The 19,818-nt window shown below is 35.8% G+C and overlaps 1 protein-coding gene across 8 annotated transcripts in view; it reads right to left on the minus strand.

The window, feature by feature from the left end:
* The window catches only part of AKAP9 (A-kinase anchoring protein 9), a 202,505-nt gene that overhangs the window by 91,011 nt on the left and 91,676 nt on the right, over positions 1-19,818 (minus strand). For all 8 annotated transcript variants that reach the window (XM_058297001.2, XM_058297000.2, XM_058297003.2 and 5 more), the window contains 2 exons: positions 18,943-19,035; positions 809-1,162 (listed from right to left, as the gene is read on the minus strand). In XM_058297001.2, the coding sequence (XP_058152984.1) occupies positions 809-1,162; positions 18,943-19,035 (447 nt within the window). The remainder of the gene's footprint in view (positions 1-808; positions 1,163-18,942; positions 19,036-19,818) is intronic.

Here is a 19,818-nt window from a genome sequence, read left to right on the forward strand (position 1 = left end):
AATTTTATTTCAAAATAAAAGATTTATATTTCAGGTTCTCATACTCACAAGAAGTTACTTCCTTAATGGGTTTCTATGAGTACTTCAATTCCTGAAGAGAAACTACTTAAATGATTCATTCTACCTTGAACAGTTGTTGGTAAATTAAAGAGGCTTTTCATTAAGACCACACAAGTTTTGTATTTCATTAAAAGAAGTAGACATTTTATTTGAATATGCCTCTGTACATGAGACACTAGCTATCCTGATCATTAATCAAAAATCTGAAAATAAATAATTTTAAAAGAAGTAGTACTTATTATTTTCTGTTATATTATAGGTGACATATAGACACAGAATAGATCTTCCATTAATGGATAAGTAAAAAAATAAGAGGATTAGAATAAAAATAGTAAAATGCTTTAAATTGTCTCCTTAAAGAAGTAACTATTTCCTTGTGATGTTAATGTCATATTTAATTTACCAAATCTTTTATTCAGAGATATTTCCAAATTGGAATGTAGTTCATCTTCAATTGGTTAAAACAAAATCAATGTAGATAAAACTTAAAATGCGATTTTACCATGCACTTTGGGTAGAAGACAAACAGGAATACTATGAACCAGACTTGTATTATTTAATACAAGTAGTAAGTCACACAGTTATATACCTTACAATTAATAAAACACATTAAAAATGTGAATCATAAGTCAAGATTTAATTTGATACTTTGCTTCTCCATTAAAAAGCATTTCTGCTAAGAATTTTAGTGAAGGAAGCTACAATTTTTTTTTAAATACGTGTTTTATATTCAAGGAGACATACTTACAGATTCTCTGACAATGAATGTTTTATCTTTGGAGAACATTTCTTCTGATACAGTCAGTTCATGATCCTTTAATTCCAGAATATCATCAAGATTATCATTATTGGATAACAGAACTTCCTTTCCATCTTCTCCTAACTCTTTACTAAGTGGCTTAAATTCTTTAAATTCCATGTCCATTGTTTCAAAAGTCTGAAAACCAACTTGACCCTGTGATAGCTGCATTTTATTTAAAATATGTTGTTCTTGTGGACACAAAGTATGTGATTGTTTCGATGATGTGCTATCTTCTTTTTCCCAAGATATCCTAGACAACTCTGTTTGTTGAGCAAATGCTATACTCATTGACACAATAACCTAAGAAATAAAACAAACAAAAAAGGATTAGATTTATAAACACCAGGAGGAATTTTAAAAAGCAAGTTACCACTCAAAATTATGTTCATTAGAAAAAAGCATTCCTTAGAGTTTTTAACAAAAAGAAATCTTATGATAAAGTGATAGAAATTTCTTTAAAAGATTCTCTATTTACATGAGGCCAATGATGTCAAAGTATTTATAGTACTGCCTGCCTTTTTAAATAAAATATAAATTGCTTACTATAAAAGCCATGTTATAGATATCAGAAAAAAGAAATGCTCTTACATTTTCCTTTTCCACTATAAACACAAAAACACTTTATACTTTTCCAAATCTTTCTCATCTTTTCATACAAATAGACACAGATATGTACTTTTTCCTACAAAAATGAGATCATACTCTACTATTGTAATCTTATTTTACAGTTTAGCTACAATAATTATTGTTTATAAAACATTTCTATATGGGTTTTCAATTTTCAAAGAGTTCAAAGATTCATATTGTACATACGGATATATTACAAATTTATTCAATCAACTCTCTTTTTTATTAGGGAGTTAGGCCCCATTCTTATTAAACAACACTATAATCAAATTTTTATAACTGTATCATTGCACGTAGTCCTTATGATAAATTCACAGAAATGGAACATTTGGTTTGTATGATCAGTAAGTATGATTATATATTTTAATCTAATCCAATTTGACTATCCACTACAGCTATGATCCTGAATCCCTGTTTATTTTAATCCTACCCAAGCACAGGTACTTAGAAAATGTGAACAGCAGATTTGGCTCTGAGAAGTCCCTAAGCCTTTGAGAACCAACTGTACTCTGTAACTTTATTGCAAGTCTCCTCTACACATATAATGAAAAAGCCTGGCTACCATTAGCCAGGATAAAGCATGACTGGGGTTAACCAGTGTGCCTACTGAGCTTCAGTCTTCTGTTTCCCTGTTGGTCTAGGCAGTATAATTGGGATTTTGCTTTAATTTCTTGTCTTGAACCTGAAGAGGCTATCTAAGATTCTGATTCCCATCTGGTTTCTGACAGCCTCCTTCCTTCCAGATGCTATGTTTTCTAGCTGCTAAGTGGAGTCCTACTTCAATAAAAATAATATGGATGATAATAAGAACAACCATGAACTCAGCAGCAATCATCTATTAAGTCCTTATATTATTCCATTTAATCCTCACTCTATCCTATCAAGTAGGTACTATTATCCATTTTATAGATGAAGAAATTGAGAATGCAAGAGATTAAGTAATTTGACCCCAAAACACAAAGTAAATAAATGGTGGAAACTGGGGTTTGAAAACTTGCAATCTTACTAACTCACCTTTGAAAACATGACATTATATTATTACTTCCACATCTGAAAAAATCTGCCTAGATGTATAATGCTACAACTGGCCTTGAGGAGTAATTATAACAATAGCTGATGCTGAGAAAATCGAAATGCAGCGAAGTTAGGAACTAAGCCACAGGTCACATATCTAATAAATGCTACAGCAGATATATAAATCAGAGATATAGCAGTTTGAAGTTATTTTATGAATCCCAAAAAGAGAAAGATTATGTTTTTAAACTAATCTGTTCCTGAAGGTGTGATACCCTTTGACTGCATTAAATTCAGTGGAGGGCCTTTGATTAGATTATTGATAAGATCCCTTTAGGCCTTTTTATTGGACAGTGAGGACAGACTCAGGTTGAGTTTCCACCCTTTTGCTGGGTCTGATAAAAAGAGACACATGGCGGCGGACTTGGCCCAGTGGTTAGGGCGTCCGTTTACCACATGGGACATCCGCGGTTCAAACCCCGGGCCTCCCTGACCCATGTGGAGCTGGCCCATGCGTAGTGCTGATGCGCGCAAGGAGTGCCCTGCCATACAGGGGTGTCCCCTGTGTCGCGAGCAAGGAGTGCGCCCGGTAAGGAGAGCCGCCCAGCACGAAAGAAAGTGCAGCCTGCCCAGGAATGGCGCCGCACACACCAAGAGCTGACACAACAAGATGACACCACAAAATGAAAGACAGATTCCCGTGCCGCTGACAACATCAGAAGCAGACAAAGAACACGCAGCAAATAGACACAGAGAACAGACAACCGGGGGGGGGGGGGGGGGGGATTTGTGGCATAAAACAAAAACAAAAAAAAACCAGAGACATATAAAGAGGGACACAGACAGAAAAAAGGAAGCTGCCATTTTATACCCTGCCATGTGAGAGAGGACTAGCGAGAGAACTGCTTAAGCAGGAAGCGCCCCCAAAGGCTAGACTCACTGAACAGCTCAAGAGGAAACAAGCCCTGCTATACGCCTGACAGCTTACAGCTGAACTCAGGGAGAATGCAGAGTAGCTGATTGAGCAGGCCTGGGAAAGAGGTAAGCTCATGCCTGGTGACCCTCAGCTGAGTTTAATTAAGCCTTGGCAAAAATCAGCAGCCATCTTGCTTCAACACGTGGCAGCTGACTTAGATGGAAAAGCACCTTTTAAAAAAAACAAATTCTCTTGCATTTGTAACCACAATTCTCAACCGCCTCTGGGTTCACTGTGTTATTCAGTCCCTAAATTATTCTTTAGCTTGCTTTCTATTGACATTTACTTCCCCAGACTACCTTTTTCTGTCACAATCCCATTCTTGCATTAATACCAAACTATACTGTGCTGATAATGGAGGTGTATGGAAAAAGTGTGCCAAATGTATGCTATGGACCATGATTGGTGGTAATAGTCTGATGATATTATCTCATAATCTGTAACAAATGTTCCACCATGGTGTGGAGTTGTATGCGAAATCCACAACTGTATGATTGTTTTGCAAGTTCACAATATCTGTAACAAAAATACTTAAAAAAAAAAGTATGGGATGGGGGAAAAATACACCAAATGTAAGATAAGGAATATAGCTGGTAGTAATATTTTGACAATGCTCTTGCATAGTTTGTAACAAATGTTTCACACCAATGCGAGGAGTTGGTGATGTATGAGACCCCTGTGTGATGTCATGTATGTTTATTTTGTAACTTCGCAATCTTTACTATACACTTATTGTTTATGTGTCTTCATGTATGAATGATATACTTCAATAAAAAAAGTTAAAAAAACCCACAAATTAGTTTTACTGATACATATTAATAAAGCAAACTATCCATCCATACAAAGTTGCTATTTCTGGCTATTCTTGCACATTTATATATTTATTAAGCAGTTTTACTGAGTTACATTTGCATATAAACCATATGATCTACCACAGTGTATACCAATGGCTTTTAGTATAATCACAATATTGTGTATTCATTACCACAAAAAATTTTCAAACAATTTCATTACTCCAAAAAGAAAACTCAACACCCTTTAGCAGTCACCTCTCAATCCCACTTTCTCCAGCCCAATAATTGAATTTCATCTTTATAAACTGATTTATAGTTACATTTTATATAAATAGAATTATATAATATGTAGTATCTTGTGTTTGGTTTCTTTCACTAAGCATTTTTTTTTTGGTCTGAAATTAACATCTTGTGGTGTAAAGCTTACATTTGTTCTGTTTCAAAGAAAAATGGTCTTTTATATGCAATTTTACTCATATTTGTATTTCATATGCAGTTTTACTATGCTATACAATTCCATATTGCAAGTTTTTAAAAAAAGATTTTTATTTATTCCCCCTCCTCCCCAATGTTTGAGGCCACTGTCTGCTCTCTGTGTCCATTTGTTGTGTCTTTGTGTCTGCTTGTCTTCTCTTTAGGAGGCACTGGGAACCTCCCACATGGGAGAGAGGCGCTCAATCGCTTGAGCCACCTCAGCTCCCTGGTTTGTTGTGGTTCTCACTGTCTTTCCTCTGCCTCTCTTTGTTGCATCACCTTGCTGCATCAGCTTGCCATGCCTGCCCATCGCATCAGCTTGCCTTCTCCAGGAGGCACTGGAAACTGAACCCAGGAACTCAATTGCTTGAGCCACATCTGCTTCCTCAATACTGCAATTTTTTGCTTTCCTTTTAGTAATATGCATTACCTTAGACTTTTCCTTTCAACTACTATCATATCTACATAATAGTACTGCTACTTATAATCATAATGTTGGGCTTTTACCTTTTCTATTCATTTCCAGAGATTAACACACATCCTTTTTATCAATTCTGTACAAGTTAATCCTCAGCTTTCCATTCTCTAACCTCATCCTATTTTCTGGTGACCCATATTCTAGTTATTAACTTCATGAGTTTATGCAATATATTTAGTTCATAGTAGTACAATCATACAGTATTTGTCCTTTTGTGTCTGGCTTGCTTCACTCAACATAATGTCCTCCAGGTTCATCCATGTTGTCATATGCTTCGCTACTTCATTTTCTTCTTAACAGCTGTATAATATTCCATCATGTGTACACACCACAGTTTCTTTATCCATTCATTGGCTGATGGACACCTGGGTTGTTTCCAACTTTGGCAATTGTGAACAATGCCAATATGAACATGGGTGTGCAGATATCTGTTTGTGTCACTGTGCTCAGTTCTTCTCGGTTATTTACCCAGTATCAGTATTGCCAGGTCATGAGGCGAATCTATTCTACTTCTTTAGGAAATGCCAAACAGTCCTCCACAGGGGCTGTACCATTCCACATTCCCACCAACAGGAAATAAGTGCTCCTATCTCTCCACATCCTCTCCAACACTTGTAGTTCTCTATCTTTTTAATGGTAGCCACTGCAATAGGTGTGAAATGATATCTCATTGTAGTTTTGATTTGCATTTCCCTAATCGCTAACAATGTTGAACAATTTTTCATTTTTTTTTTTTTTTTTTACCATTTATACTTCTTCTTTGGACAAATGTCTGTTAAGTCTTTTGCCCACTTTTTAGATCAGGTTCTTTGTCTTTTCATTTTTTTTTTGGTCTAGTGTTTTATTTATTTATTTTTTCCAAATTTTACTCAATTTATTCATTTTTTAATCATTGTTGAGTTGTATGATCTCTTTCTATATCATGGATATTAAATCTTTATCAGATATGTGATTGCCAAATATTTTCTTCCATTGAGTCAGCTGCCTTTCTACCCTTTTGTCAAAGTCCTGGAGGTGAAAAACTGTTTAATTTTGAGGAGGTCCCAGCTATCTATTTTTTCTTTTGATGCTCATGCTTTGGGTGTAAGGCCCAAGAAACCACTACCTACCACAAGGTCTTTAAGATATTACCCTATATTTTCTTCTAGGTTTATGGTCCTGGCTTTTATATTTAGGTTTTTGATCCATTTTGAATTGATTCTTGTACAGGGAGTGAGGTAGGGTCCTCTTTCATTATTTTGTTATGGATATCCAGTTCTCCCAGCACCATTTGTTGAAGACACTGTTTTGTGCTGGGAAGTGGACTTGGAAGGTTTGTCAAAAACCAGTTGGCTATAGAGGTGAGGGTTTATTCCTGGACTCTCATTTCTGTTCCACTGATCGATGAGTCAGTCTTTAGGCCAATACCATATTGCTCGGACCACTGTAGCTTTGTAATATGTTTCAGGTCAGGCAGTTAAAGTTCTCCACATTGCTCTTCTTTTTTAGAATGCTTCTGGCTATTTGGCTGTACTTTCCCTTCCAAATAATTTTGGTAATTGCCTTTTCTATTTCTGTAAAGTAGGCTGTTGGAATTTTGATTGGCTTTACATTATCTATAAATCAGTTTGGGTAAGAGTGATATCTTCACAATATTTAGTCTTCCAATCCATGAATAAGGAATGTATTTTCATTTGTTTAGGTTTTCATTGACTTCTTTTAGCATTGTTTTGTAGTTTTCTGCATATAAGTCCTATGCTTTCCGGTTAAATTGATTCTTAGGTATTTGAATCTCTTTGTTGCTACTGAAAATGGGACTTTTTCCCTTGTTTCTTCCTCACATTGTTCTAGTATACAGGAACATTACTAATTTTTGCACATTGATCTTGTATCCTACCTCTTTGCTGAACTTGTTTATTATTAGTTCAAGTAGCTTTGTTGTAGGTATTTTAGAATTTACTAAACATAGGATCATGTCATCCACAAATAGAGTTTTACTTCCTCTTTTCCTATGTAGATGCTTTTCATTTTTTTTCTTGCCTAACTGTTCTGGTTAGGGCTCCCAGTACAATGCTGACTAATAGCGTGACAGTGGGCATTCTTGTCTTGTTCTAGATCCTAGTGGGAAAACTTTGTTTTTCACCATTAAGTATGATGTTAGCTGTAGGTTTTTCATATGCCCTTTACCATGCTGAGGAACAGTTTGAGATTATTTATGAATTCCAAAAAGAGATATTATGTTTGTAAACTGGTCTGTTCCTCTGGGTGTGATACCCTTTCATTATATTAAATTCAAACTTGATTATGTTAAGATTAGGGCTTTGATTCAACCATGTCATTAGGGCATGAAGGGTTGGGCCCCAGTCCCTTGGTGGGCTGTATTAATGGACAATCACTCAAGGAGAACACAGAATAAGATACGCAAGTGAAGGGAGAGCACCACAGACACAGAAGAGGAGATAGCTTTGATCCTGTGGCCCTGAGAAAAGAGTGAGCCATTTGCCCGATAGTTTATAGCCAACCTTGTGAAAAGAACAGAGCAGCTGAGCCTGGAAAGAAATAAGCCCTCCAGCCTATAGCTGAGATGGGAAGGAGCTGGAACCAGGGAGCCTTAAGAGGAAAGAGGAAGGCTGAACCCTCACAGACATCACCCACCATCTCGTTTCAACACGTGACAATGGACTTTGGTGAGGAAGTACCTCTTAGGGTATCTTGATTTGGACTTTTTAGGGCCTTGAAACTGTAAGCTTTTACCTCAAATAAATACCCACTATAAAAGCCAAGAGATTTCTGGTACTTTGCATTAGTACCTCTGGCTGACTAATGCAAGGAAGTTTCCTTCTATTTCTATTTTTCAAAGTGTTTTCACCAAGAAAGGATGCTGGATTTTGTCAAATGCCTTTTCTGTATGAACTGATATAATCATGTGATATCTTTCCCTTTCTTTGTTAATATGGTGTATCATATCAATTGATTTTCATATGCTGAAACACCCTTGTATACCCAAATTAATATCTACTTCATCATGGAATATAATTCTTTTAATGTGCTCTTGGATTTGATTTACAAATATTTTGTTGTGGATTTTTGCGTCTATGGTTCATTATAGAAATTGATGTGTAAGTTTCTTTCCTTGTAGTATCTTTACCTGGTTTTGGTACTAGGATGATATTGGCTTCATAAAATATGCTGGGTAATTGTAATTTTCTCTCCAATTTTTTGGAAGAGTTTAAACATGATTTGTGTTAATTCTTCGCAAAATGCCTGGTAGAATTCACCTATGAAGCAATCTGTTGCTGGACTTTTCTTTGTTGGAAGATTTTTGATGATTGATTCAATCTCTTTGCTTGTGATTGGTTTGTTGAGTTCCTAAATTTCTTGTAGAGTCAATGTAGGTTGTTTGTGTGTTTCTAGGAATTTGTCCACTTCATCTAGGTTGTCTATTGTGCTCACATACAGTTTCTAATAATATTCACTTATGATCCTTTTTATTTCTGTAGGATCAATCATAACTTCTCTTTCATTTCTGACTTTATTTGCATCTTCTTTTTTTCTTTATTAGTCTAGCTAAAGGTTTGTCAATTTTATTAATCTTCTCAAAGAACCAGATTTTGGTTTTGTTGATTTTCTCTTTTTTGTTGTTCTCAGTTTCATTTATTTCTGCTTTAACCTTTATGATTTCTTTCCTTTTTTTTTTTTTTCTTTGGGAATGGTTTGCTCTTCTTTTTCTAGTTAGGAAGAAGTAAAATTTTCACTATTTACAATTGACATGATCCTAAAGTCCAGAAAAACTGACCCAAAACTATTAGAGCTAATAAACAAGTTCATTAAAGTGGCAGGGTACAAAGTGTTTCTGTACAGTAGTAATGAACAAGGTGAAGAGGAAATGATGAAAAAATTCCGTTTATAATAGCAACTAAAAATCAAATATCTAAGAATAAATATAAGCAAGGATATAAAGGATATGCAGAAAACTACAAAACAAATCTAAAAAAAACCACAGATCTAAATAAATGGAAGAATATTCTGTGTTCATGGATTCAAAGACCAAACATCATTAAGATGTCAATTCAACCCAAAATGATTTACAGATTCCATTCATTCCCAATCAAAATTCTAACAGCCTACTTTGCAAAAGTGGAGAAGCCAATTATCAAATTTATTTAGAAAGGTAAGGGATCCCAAATGCCAAAATTATCTTGAAAAAGAAGAAAAAAGTTGGAGAACTCACACTTCCTGACTTCAAAGCTTATTAAAAAGCTACAGTGGTCAAAACAGCATGGTACTGGCACAACTGGATTTTGAAAAGGCTACCAAATTCATTCAATTGGGAAAGAATGGTCTCTTCAACAAATGCTGCTGGATGGAAGAACTTTTGTCATTGATGTGGGGGTGGTGGCCACTGGGGGTTCTGGGGGCAATGAGGGGGAGAAGCAGGTGTAATATGGGGGAGTTTTCAGGACTTGGGAATTGTCCTGGATGGCACTGCAGTGGTGGATGGATGCAGGCTATTATATATCTTGTCTTAATTTGCAAGATTTTGCAGAAGAGACTGTAAACTACAGTGTGGACTGTGGTCCACGCTTGGTGGCAATGCTTCAAAATGTGTTCATCAATTTTAGCAGGTGTGCCACACTGGTGAAGGATGTTGTTGATGTGGGGGGGAGGGGAGTGGGGCATATGAGAATCCCCTATATTTTTTTATGTAACATTTGTGTATTCTGAGTATCTGTGAGAAGGAATGGAAGAGTTTATTTAAAAAATAAATAAATAAATGAATTTAAAAAAATGATGCTGGGAGAACTGGATATCCATATCCAAAGAATGAAAGATGATCACCAACTCACACCTTATACGAAAGTTAACTCAAGATGGGTTAAAGACCTAAATGTAAGAGCCAAGACCACAAAGTTCCTAGAACATAATGTCAGGAAGCATCTACAAGATCTTGTACTAGGAAATAGTTTCATAAACTTTACACTCAAAGCATTAGCAACAGAAGATAAAATCAATATATGGGACTTCCTCAAAATTAAAAACATTTGTGTTTCAAAGGAATCTGTCATAAAAGTGAAAAGGCAGCCTACTGAATGAGAGAAAATATTTGGGAATTACATATCTGATAAGTGTCTAATAATCTAGCACATCTCAATAATAAAAGACAAAGAACCCATTTTAAAAATGGGCAAGAGAGTTGAATAGACACTTTTCTAAATAGGATGGCTAAAAAGCTCATGAAATTATGCTCACCATCATCAGCTATTAGGGAAATGCAAATCAAAACTACAATGAGATACCATCCTTCACCTACTAGATTGGCTGCTATTAAAACAAAACAAAGCAAAGCAAAGCAAAAAAAAAAAACAACCCAGAAAACTACACGTATTAGGGAGGATAGAGAGGAACAGGAACACTCATCCACTGCTAGTGGGAATGTAGAATGGCCACTGTGGAGGACAGTTTGGCAATTCCTCAGAAGTTAAATATAGAATGGCCATATGATCTAGCAATCACGCTACTAGGAATATACCCAGAAGAACTGAAAGTAGGGACACAAACAGATATATGCACACCGGTTGTTCATCCTGGTGTTATTCTCAACTGCCAAAAGTTGGAAGCAACCCAAATGTCCATCAACAGATGAAGAGATGAATAAAATATGGTATAGCAGTTTGATACAGTTATGAATTCCAAAAAGAGATACTGAATTATGTTTGTAATCTGGTCTGTACACGGGCATGATTACGTTATTATTAGGGCTTAGATTGGGCCATGTCATTAAGGTGTTAAATAAAAGGGTTTTAGATAAAAGGCATGGCAAAGCACACAGTTGAAGCTTTTTGATGCTAGAGCTTTTAATGTTGGAGGTTTGATGCTGAAGTTGGAGTCCCTGGGAGAGAGAAACCCGTTTTCCTGATAGTCTACAGCTGACCTTGTGGAGAAAACAGAGGAGCTGAGCCCAGAGGAACCCAGGAAGCCTGAACCCTCACAGACATCGGCAGTCATCTACCTCCAACACATGAAAATAGACTTTGGTGGGGTAGTAACTTATGCTATGGCTTGTATCTTGTAAGCTCCTACCTCAAATAAATACCCTTTAAAAAAACCAACTAATTTCTGGTATTTTGCATCAGCACCCCTTTAGCTGACTAATACACATGGTATATACATAGATAATTACTCAGCTCTAAGAAGGAAAGAAATACATGTGAGAACATGGATAAACCCCAAGACCTTTTGTTGAGTGAAGTAAATCAGTCATTAAAGGACAAACATTCCATGATCTCACTGATATGAACTAAAGATACTGAGCAAACTAAAGGCGGTAGAATCTGGAAGATAGGTTACCAGTAGATATAACAGAGTAGAGAATGGTGAGCTGATGCTTAATCTTGGCAGAATCTATGATAAGGTGGATGGCGGCAGTTTGTAGTGAACGTGGGTGATGGGGATATAGTGGTTATGAGTGGGGTTGATGGTGCTAGAGTATGAGTATGAGTATGAGCTCATAAGGACTGGTGGGATGAGTTAGGCCATTCATGGAGCTGGAAGAAGGGTTGAGGAAGGAACAAGTGAACTCTGAGGACGATGCAGACTGTGGTTGAGAATACAACTGTGAGAGTGTTCTTTTGGTATGTGTGACAGCAGAGGGTCACTGGTTCAGGATGTTGGTGATGAGGGGATGTGTTAGGACGGGTATACCTGGGGAATACGGAATATGAATGTGTTCGAGTTGCCAAAGGGTGTTATCTCAGTAGGTAGAGACCCACACAATAACCAACAAAGTATTAAACTCCCATCCTGGGAAGTCTTGCTACATTCTCAAATAGAGCGTCAAGAACTCAGGACATAGGCAGTGACTAATAAAATGAAAACTGACCAATATCCCAAGCTTACGATATTAATACTTGTACTTATGAACCTTATTCTTGTAAAATTGAAACTTAGCCTAATAATAATTATTGCCTATGAAGGACCTCCTGAAAACCTCTTTGGAACTCAAATGTGGCCTCTCTCTAAGCCAAACTCGGCAAATAAATGCACTACCTTCCCCACAGTGTGGGATATGACTCCTGGGAATGAGCTTCCCTGGCACCAAGTGATTAATACCAAACACCAACCAACGATGCATTTGGAAAAAGACCTTAACCAAAAGGGGGATCATTAAATACAAAATCATTTTCATGGCTAAGAAATTTCAAAGTGAGACAGGAGAGCATTTCAGAAGTTACACTTTCACACTTCTCAGGCAGATCTCACTAAATGCCACAGTAAACAAAACTGAAACAGAGGTGGCTCCTGAGGGCTCTAGAGACAACCAGACACTATAGGCAAGGCAGACAATCCCATGAAATCAGGCCCCCACTGGTGGGCCTTACCTTGAATATATGATAACCTATTTTCCCAATATAACAGAGTTAAGACTCATTTATAATTTCCCTACACGATTCTTCTACCCCTTTTGTTTGAACCTACAATTAGCACTACACCCATTAAATGTATGTCCCAGAGACTTAAATATTCAGTCTGTTCATATGCCAGTTGAGCCCTGAATCTCAGCAGTATTGCAGCCAACACCTACTCTCCAATTTCTGGCTCAGGACAATAAACAAAATGACGACAGACAATCCCCATTCCAAAAAACAGAGTGTCTACAACTGCAAGCAAAATAGTTCCTTACATTTGCCTCATATAATCTAACCCCACTCTCAGTCTGAAGCTGAATGGTGATCACCATCCTAAAATCCTCAAGACTGAGGGATGAACAAATACAAGTGGGGAATACAACCATGGACCAAAGTAGACTTACTATTATTGTAGTAACAAAAGAACTTGTAACACTGATATAAAGATAGTGGTTACCAAAAGTTCTGTGGGGAGGCAGAGGGAAGAATGTGTGGAACATAGAGCATTTTTAGGGCATTGGAATTCTTCTGCATGATGATTGCCATGATGGATACAGACCATTATATATTTTGTCAAATCTTATAAAATTATACAGTGAAAAGTGTAAACCATAATGTAAATTATACACCTTCGTTAGTAGCAATGCTTCATTATTTGTTCATCAAATGTTAACAAATGTCCAGCAATGATATAAAATGTTATTAATAGGGGAAAATGTAGACGGGGGAAGAGGGTGAGGTATATGGGAACCCCCTATAATTTAAATGTAAAATTTCTCTATAAATAAAGTTATTGTATGGGGGGAAAAGCTACAGTGGTCAAAACAGCATGGTACTGGCTTAAGGATAAATGTATTGAGCAATGGAATCAAATTAAAGAGTTCAGAAATAGACCATCATATATATAGCCAAATGATTTTTGACAAGGCTGCCAAGTCCACTCGCTGAATTGGGAAAGAACAGTCTCTTCAACAAATAGTACTGGGAAAACTAAATATCCATATGCACAAGAATGAAAGAGGACCCCTAAAATTAACTGAAAATGGTCTAAAGACCTAAATATAAGAAGAAGAACAATAAAACTCCTAGAAGAAAATGTACGGAAGTATCTTTAGCATTTTGTGTTATGCAATGATTTCTTAGATTTTACACTCAAAGCACCAAGCAACAAAAGGAAAAAATGGACAAGTAGGGCCTCCACAAAATATAAACCTTTTTTTTTAAAAGAAGGTAACGGAGATTGAACTCAGGACCTTGTACATGGGAAGTAGGCACTCAACCACTGAACTACATTTGCTCCCCAATGAGAGTTGGGTTTTCTGTTTGTTTTTGTTTTAGTAGGCAAAGGGGATCGAATCTGGGACCACAAAAATGGGAAGCAAGCACTTAATCACTTGAGCTCTATCTGCTCCCCAAAATTAAGAACTTCTATACATGAAAGGACTTTGTTACAAAAATGAAAATACAATCTACTCAATGGGAAAAATATCTGAAAATCACATATCTGATAAGGGTTTAATATACAGAATATACAAATCAATAAAGACACAAAACACAATTTAAAAATGGGGAAAGGGCTTGAATAGACATTTTTCCAAAGGGGAAATACAAATGGCTGAAAAGCACATGAAAAAATGTTCAACTTCACTAGGTATAAAGAAAATGCAAACCAAAACCACAATAAGATATCATTTCACACCCACCAGAATGGATATTATTAAAAAGACAGAAAATTACAAGTGTTGGAGAGGATGCAGAAAATAGGAACACTTATTAACTACTGGTGGGAATGCAAATGGTGCAGCCACTGTGGAAGACAATTTGCAGTTTCTCAGAAAGCTACGTAATCATATGATCTGGCAATGCTGTTAAGTATATATACCTAAAAGAACTGAAGCAGGGATTTGAACAGGTACTTGCACACCAAGGTTCATAGTAGCATTATTCACAATTGCCAAAAGATGGAGGCAATTCAATTGTCCATCAATTTATGAATGGATAAACAAAATGTGATATATACATAGAATGGAATACTAGTCAGCCACAAAAATGAAGTCCTGATAACATGAGACAACATGGATGAACCCTGAAATAAGCCAGACAAAAAACAACAAATATTGCTATGATCTCACTGATATGAACAATTAGAAAAAGCAAACTCATAGATTTAGAATCTATAATACAGGTTACCAGGAGCTGAATTCAAGTAGAGAATGGGGAGTTAATATTTTATTTAAATAAAAGATTTCTGTTTAATTTTACTAGACTATAAAGTCTTAGAAATGGATGAAGGTGAGTGTCATTAACACCACTGAATTGTATTTGAGAATGTGGTTAAAAGGGGAAATTTTAGATCATATATTGCTACTAGAATAAAAATTAAAAGTTAAAACGTAGGGCTGAATAACACAGCAAACCATTCTGTAAACAATGGACTACAGTTAATAATACAAGTATAAAATTGTTATTTCAGGAATTATAACAAATGTACCACACTAACACAAGGTGTTACTAACACAGGGTAGTATGGGAAAAATACATACTTAATGTAATCTATGAACTTTACTTAATAGTACAATTTTAATATTCTTTCATCAGCTGTAACAAAGGGGTACCACATTAATGTAAAATGTCAACAATAGGGGGTATAAGGAAATGCTGCATTTTTTACATGGTTTTCTGTAAACCCACAACTTCTCTAGTTAAAAAAAAAAAAGAATTCTCTATTTTGTGGCTCTACCTGAGTATCCAAACTTAACTGGGGAAGAATAAAAAGTATAACCAAACTGATTAGTTTTATTTTAAATTTATCACCATTAGCCTTAAAATGGGCCCTTAGTAATACCAGGCAATCCTACTAAATTTCCCTAGTCTAATAACATTTTTATTCCTTCTTTCTTCTCCCTTATAGCTCCTCTCTCTTTCTCATTCTCAAGTGCTGACCTTGCTTCTTACTTCAGTGAGAAAATGGAAGCAATCAAAAGAGAACTTCCGCAGGCTCCAATTACCATATCTGAAAACACAACTGAATCATGAACCATATATATTCTCTGCCTTCCATCTTGTAATTATAGATTAAACTGCCATGCTCCTACCTAAGGGCAGCCCTTCCTTGGATCGCATCCCCTCTCATCTACTCAAGGACACTGCGCCAACAACTGCTCCTCTCTCTCCTGAAATCGGTAGTTTTTTTCCTTCTCCTGGGTCATTTCTATTAGCACATAAATATGATGTAATATCTCTCATCTTAAACAAAAACACCACTGGAACCTACCACATAACCCTTTAGCTACCACATTTCTCAGCTCCCCTTTGAAGTAAAATTCCTCAAAATAATTCCTCTCCTCCATTCTCATTCTAACTCAATCTAATCAGTTTGTCTCCACCACTCCATCAAATGTATTCTTGTGAAAGTCACCAATGTCACATTGTTATATCCACTGATAATCTGCAGTTCTAATCTTTCTTGATTTACCAGAAACATCTGACACAGTCTAATAAGCACTCCTCTTGATATATTTTTATTCCTTGGCTTCTGTGATGCAACTTTTTTGGTTCTTCCCCTTTCTAATTTGCTGTTCTTTCTCTGTCTCCATTGTTTATCCTCATTTTTCTTACCTCTGAATACTGGCATGCTCCAGGTTCACCACTGGACCTGTTTTCTCTCGAGACTCTCTCCTTAAATTAGTGTTTCAAACTTTTTTCAATGCAACCCATGGTAAGCAAGTAAGCCCCCCCACATACACATACACACAATAGTAAAAAACATTTTACATTGTGACCAAAGCACAAATATGTACTTAAATGTGTGTTTATATATTGAACCATTCTATTAATATTAAAATATAGGTCCTATAACCCACTAAATTGATTTGAAGAAAAAAAACGGGTTACAACTCAGACACTTTGAAAACCACAACCCCAAATGCTAACTCTCATATCTACAGCTCTATAATTTTATTTTATTTCCTGAACTCTAGGATTATCTATCCAACTACTCCACCACAATTACATTTAAACATATAGTAAATGTTTTGTATTTATTGTATCAAAAGCTGAATTTGTAAGTCTTCTGCTCCTCTCCAAAAATTAATTATTTCTTTGCGGTCTTCTCCATTCTACTAAATTCACTGCAGTAAACAGCAACTCCATACTTTCAGGGGTTCAAGTCAAATAATCTGGAGAAATTTTTCCCCTAAAAGGCCAGCCCTTGCCCATTTTACTCTATTTCTTCCTCCCACATCCAGACACATTTTCTAAGGAAATAAACCTGTGCCAGGAATTCGTAATATTTCATGAAAAGAGTTCCATGAATCTGGGGGTAGGAAAAATGAAACAAACTGGGCAGAGCTGGCAGCTGAGCAAGTGAACTTCATAAACTCTAGCCAAATTTCCCTGGACATCTATTGGAAATGTCTCCTGGAATAATTCTTAACTCTTCTCTTTCTTATGCATCCCACTTCCTTGAAAGGTCCTCAACCTGATATCTTCATGATTTACTCCCTCACTTTCTTTAGGACTCTCCTCTAGTATACTTTTAAAATGAAGCCTTCCTGGATCACTGTATAGAAAATATCACCACCTTACTCTCCATGCAATTTCCTAGTCTTATTATCTTGGCTTTTTTTCTTCTTCACAACTCATATCATCATCTGTATATTGCCTACCTGCCCCAACTAGAATGTAAGGAGAAAAGAAGCAAAGATCTAATCTCATATTCTCTGCTATTTCCAGCACCTAGAACAATGCCTGGTAGCGAAATGTAAACGAATGTCTATTTTCAGTAGTATGTACCAAAATCATACTCTCAATCTATGAGAACGACATTCTCATTAGGCTTCATCTATACAGTTTGTATTTTTAGAGCAGAGGTTTTCAGTCTTTTTTTCCAACAGCTGATCTCAGGAACACAGCACAATCTCATCAGTCCTGGTGACTATTATTATCAATCTATGTTATTCTAGGACCAAGCTGGACTATCAATGTACAGACACTTACATTGGCTGCCTTTGGAATAGTTTTCACTGTTCTGCACTTTGGTGTTCTGCTACCAGCTTGGATGTGAGATGACTTACAAAGCAGCTTTATATCACTGCCATCATCAAAGTAAGACTACTTTTAAAACATCATTTTATGAGTCTTTACTATATTAATTGATCTGCCAGGTGCTTTATGTTCATTAGCTCATTGCATCCTCAAAACAATAACTATTATTTCTATTCTCCCCTTTTAACTTAGAGAGAACTGAGACTCAGAAGTTAAGTAACTTTCCTAAGTTCGCAAATCTAGTAAAACCAGAATGAGAATTTAAAGCATGGTATATCCTATACCAAACCTCATGCCCTTAGTCACTATACTTTGATGCCCTGTTATTCCATTTGAGGAATTTAAGAGCCAAATACAAGAGAAACCTTGGACTCCTCTGAAGAACTGAACAATGAGAGTGATATAAAAATGATGGTGCCTAACTTTGATCCCCAGGAAGCACAGAATTAAACAGTCAGTTCAGCCATAGTAAACAGGAGACCTTCAGAATTCCCTGGGTCTTGACACCTCATCTCATTTGTGTTTTCTCCAATTCCTTATGTATTTCTTGCATATCTCATCAATTTTCCCCCTTTAAAATGCATATTTCCCACTGGGATTGTTACAGTGGAACATGAAACAATAAAAAATAAGTAAGCAGACAAACTCATAATTCAATTGTCCCATTATAATAAACCCAATAAGGGATATGTTTTAAAATGGGAGTATAAAGAAAAAAAAAAGGAACCCTTATGGTACGCTAGGTGATAAAATTGCTATTTAAAACTATAAAAGAATGATTCAGCACAGAAACTAACGATGTAGAGATGAACAAAATTCAGAGTGATAAATGCTGCTTAGCCAAGTGCTAATGCTAAGTAGCTATCCTTCCTTGGTATCTGCAGTCATTATCTAACATCACAGTAACTTACCTGGGTGGAAGAGGCAAAGGTAATGTATGGCGGGTCAAACACCTTTTCCTCTCATTTCCTAACTTCTGCCCCACTTTCAAAGAAGGCCAAACTTTTTCAATCCTACTCATAAGGTAATAAATATAAAAAGATTTGTGTTGGCATTCTGTAAAGTTTCTAATTATTATTCTACATCAAAAGAGGAATGCTCTTCTGAAAGAAAAATGCACAGAACATTCCATTTAAAAGCATTCTACTATCTGACAACTTAAAGATGAACTATTCATGAAATTTTTAACTAAAACTAAAGGGCATTACCATCAATAAAATCTACATTTTTCAAGCTTCGAGGGGAACATAAACAAAGGTAAAATTCAGGATAAACTATAAACTTACCTTAGCTACTTCTTCTTCTAATTGTTCTTGGTACTTTTTTTCTAGCATCTTAACCATATTTGTTTCCTGTCTCACTCCAAACTCATCAGAAAACTAAATTAAAAAGCAAAATATGATATATTTATTTACAGTAATTATTCCAACTTAAGATTTTTAGATACTCTTAGCAAAAAATAAATTCTACTTGTGCTCTTTTAATTAAAAACAATAATTCTAGTCAGTAATTCCACTAAGTACCTGTATTTACTACTGTGAACTTAATGATTAAAGATGCAAAAAGAGATGTATTTTTAAAAATTATAAAGATGTTCTCAGCATGAAAAATGACAGATTATGTGAATTGCATTCATTACTCCATATGGGATGAGTGTGGGAAAAAATCAAGTATCAGTATCTCTCCACTGTATCCAGATTGAGAGGGCAATGATCTTTATTTTCTTTAGGATTCAGAAGCTAAAAACCTCCTCAGTGAAGACCAGGGTTTGGCAGTCGGGGTTTGAGAACAGTGGCCATAAATTGGCAATATATACAAGAGTGAGGAGAGCTAATTTAACTAGATGGCATATACCTCAAAAGATGAATGGCTTTTATATAACATATGGTCTGTGGTGGAGAAGGCCTCATCCTCTGTCCTTGGCTTAGAACAATTTTAGATTTTGGGGATTCCTAAACATTAATCTATTTCTAGATTAAATATTTAAACTATTTAGAATATCTCTAGATTAACTTTGCAAGATGAGAAGAGAATCTATACTGGCATTTAAAGTAAATTGTCACATGGTCTATACATGATATACAAAATAAGACAAATTTTAAACTAGAACATTTAACAACAGAAACCAAAAAAAAACCCAACCCCTCTAATTTAACTCTCTC

This window comes from Dasypus novemcinctus, chromosome 5 (genome assembly GCF_030445035.2).
Source record: "Dasypus novemcinctus isolate mDasNov1 chromosome 5, mDasNov1.1.hap2, whole genome shotgun sequence".
NCBI classification, from domain to species: domain Eukaryota; kingdom Metazoa; phylum Chordata; class Mammalia; order Cingulata; family Dasypodidae; genus Dasypus; species Dasypus novemcinctus.